This window comes from Plasmodium cynomolgi, chromosome 6 (genome assembly GCF_000321355.1).
Source record: "Plasmodium cynomolgi strain B DNA, chromosome 6, whole genome shotgun sequence".
NCBI classification, from domain to species: Eukaryota; Apicomplexa; class Aconoidasida; order Haemosporida; family Plasmodiidae; genus Plasmodium; species Plasmodium cynomolgi.
Window position 1 is genome coordinate 546,788 of NC_020399.1, and position 3,367 is coordinate 550,154.

Below are 3,367 nucleotides of genomic sequence, written 5' to 3' on the forward strand. Positions count from 1 at the left end.
TTTTTTTTTTTTTTTTTTTTTTTTTTTTACCAATGGAGAGGAGAATGCCCATGTTACACAATAACGATGGATGTACACAAAAGGGGTTAAAAAAAAATAATATAAAAATAAAATAACATAACATGTACACGCGTCTTCTGTGGGTCTTTAAAAAATGGACACCGCGTGACACTACACAATGTTACTTTTCTTTTTTTCTTTTTTTCTTTTTTTTTCTTTTTTGTGCGCCAAGGCAGCGCGAGTGCGGCGATTACACATAAAGCTATGCTACCGCCATGCACTTATATGCGTACTTATGCGGCATGAACTTATGCTGCATGCAGCATGCACTATGTACCTACACGCCCGTATGTGGACGCTAAAAAAAAAAATTAAAACAAAAATACGTAGGAAAAAATAGGGAAGTGGAAGAAAAAAAAAAAAAAACAAACGCGCAAAAAAAAAAAAAGAATGCGCCAGGGGTGGTGTGATGGTATTGTATTTACACACATCGGCACACATTTACTTATGCCTGCAGGAAGCGCCTCAAACGCAAATATGCCTGCTTGCGCCTGGGCGATAGGAGCACCTCTCATCTGTCTGCATAGGGATAAACGCGACACATGGTGTTGTTGTAGGGTTGGCGCACTCCGTGGCGGAATGGCTGTCTTTATCTTCTTTGCGCAGGCGATTTTGCCAGGCCGACCGGTCCCCCACCCTTGCAGAGGGTTTCTCCTCCTCCCGGAAAATCTCTCCTCCTGGAAGGTCTCTCCTCCTTTGGGGGGACTTCTCCTCCTGGAAGGCCTCTCCCCCTGGAGGGCCTCTCCTCCTTTGGGAGGACCTCTCCCCATGTGTTCGCCTTCACTTCTTCTTGATCATCTTTTTGACCTTCTTGTTGTTCTTCACGTTGTTCTTGTTCATGTTCACATTTTTGTTTTTTCCTCCTCCGGCATTGTTGCTCTTCTTCGACAGCTGCTCCTTTTTCTTGTCTATCTTTTTATTGCCAACCTTTTTATTGGCCTCCTTTCCCTTGACGTTTTTCTTCCCGCCTGCCTTGTTCATATTATTGTTCATGTTCTTTTTATTGGCATTTCCGCCTCCACTTTTTCCTTTCATTTTTCCCTTCTGGTCATTCTTACCACCAGCTCCTCCCTTATTTTTATCCTTGCTGTTCACATTTTTCTTGTTCATATTTTTATTTCCCTTACTGTTATTATTTTTGTTGTTGTTCTTTCCTCCGTTATTCTTCACATTTTTATTGTTTTTATTTTTTTTCTTGTCATCTTTTTTTCCCTCTTTTTTCACATTTCCTCCTGATCCTCCTTTTTTTGTATTTCCCATTTTGCCTTTAGCTAGTTTATTTTTTGACTTCACCTTATCATTCTTTTTTTGTTGTCCCTTGTTGTTCATTTTTTTTTTATTTCTTTTTTTACACTAATTCCTTTCTTGGCCGCTTTGCTATTTTTATTTCCTCCATTATTATTTTTTTTGGAGGCCTTCTTTTTGCTCTTTACTGCATTTCCTCCTCCTGCAGAAGTACCATTTTTTGATTTCTTCGATCCAGCTGAAGGAGCAACTTTCTTTTCTTTTCCATTTTCATCATTCTTTCCTTCATCTTCAGGACTGTTATTTTCACCACCATCTCCTCCTCCACTACCTTCTGTGCCTTCTACTTTGGTATCTCCTTCTTCTGCCTCTCCTTTTCCTTCTCCTTTGATGTCTCCATTAATGTCCGCACCTTCTGCATCCTTCTGACCTGCATCATCGTCATCATCATCTGCTCCTTCCATTTCATCATCTTCTGCCTTTGCATCTGTCTCTGCGTCATCCTCATCTTTCTCTCCTTTGATGATAAATTTCAAAACATTTTCTGCGGACATCCCTGGCTTGACTCCTTTTTTAAAATAGGACACTACAGAATCATTCTTGATCACAGCGTGTGATCTGGCTATTCGATCATCCTCCTTCAGACATCCCATTTCCTTCAGTACTTTCTTCTCCACATCGCAGAGCAATTCGAAGGGTAGTTCCAGCTTCTCCTTCCATTTTAGCTGCATAGGGGGGGGGCAACAAGGGGAAAACGGTGTGTTACACGACCTGCCGAGTAATGCACCTCACAAAACGGGTGCACCTGGTACAACCTCCAACACTGACGCGATCGCAGTAACCAACTTCTCATACGGAGGGGAGAGCCTCACCCTCACAGCGAGGAAGACACGCGAGATCTCCACGAAAATGCAAAAAAGACACCGCCGATAGGTCCACCAAGCGGAAAAGACATGCATGCACAGAGAGGGGGGGGTAAGTTCCTCCTATCCACGTGCACATCATTCGCGCAAACGGGGATAACACGTTGTCTCTCCTGCCGCTCATGCCTCTCCTGCTTCTCGTCCCTCTCGTGCCTCTCCTGCTTCTCGTCCCTCTCGTCCCTCTCGTGCCTCTCCTGTCTCTCCTGCTTCTCGTCCCTCTCACCCCCCTCGTGTCACTCTTTTTCCTGGTCGTGCCATACCTGCGCATCAGCTGAATCGGCGGATAATCCATACACTGCATAGTTATTGGACTTGAACTCCTCAAACTTCTCCTTAAACAGCTTGGCCTGTTCGGTACAGCCTGGTGTGTCTGCTTTAGGATACACGAAGATAACCACTCCGTTGAGTTCCTTGTGCTTTTCGATTTCTCCCTGCAGGGTGGTCTGCTCGTTCTTCTCGTTCAACAGCTGAGTGTTCAGGACTTCCTCCGTCAATTTGGTGTCTGCGCGGGGGGAGAAGTTCAGGGGGGGGAAATGAAGCGGCCAGGAATGGAGCGGCCGCAAATGAAGCGACCACGTGGGGGGGAGAAGCGAACGAGTATCGTGCCAGACAGAATCGCACATGGGGAAAGGGGCCTCTCCGCACATTGGGCAGTGGCCTCTCCGCACGGTCTTGCACCCACTGTGTGCGCGGGGGTACACACATGGGGGGAGCGATCGACTTAGACAAAAACGGAGTACACAACGAAGGTGAAGGAATCCCTCTCCACCGATGCACGTCTCCCCCATGTTGACCTCTCCAACACACCCTGCCAAGTGCACCCGCATCGGCATTTGGTTTAGCACTCCCATCAGCACTCGCATCAGCATACGCTTGAACATTTGCTTTGGCACTCGCGTCTGCTCCCTCGCGGACGTCTCAACTCACGAATGTTAAAACTTACTTTCTATCATTTTGATCAATGATACAAATGATTATTGAAAAAAAAAAAAAAAATCAAAGGGCGTTCAAACTGGTGAACGATATGAGAGTGATGTATTACACACGTTTGGCAGAAGGAGTGTGTTTCACAGAATGGAAAACAAATATACTTTAACACTATTTGTTTTGGTTGATGAAAATTGGCATCACAGATTGTG

At 45.1% G+C, this 3,367-nt stretch overlaps 1 protein-coding gene across 1 annotated transcript; it reads right to left on the reverse strand.

Moving 5' to 3' along the window:
• Positions 1-1,385: 1,385 nt before the first annotated feature.
• PCYB_062140 (merozoite capping protein 1) lies at positions 1,386-2,730 on the reverse strand (the record flags this gene model as incomplete). Its single annotated transcript, XM_004221381.1, has 2 exons — positions 1,386-2,030; positions 2,489-2,730. Coding segments are annotated over 2 exons (885 nt in total), but the record flags the coding sequence as incomplete, so codon positions are not given.
• Positions 2,731-3,367: the final 637 nt, after the last annotated feature.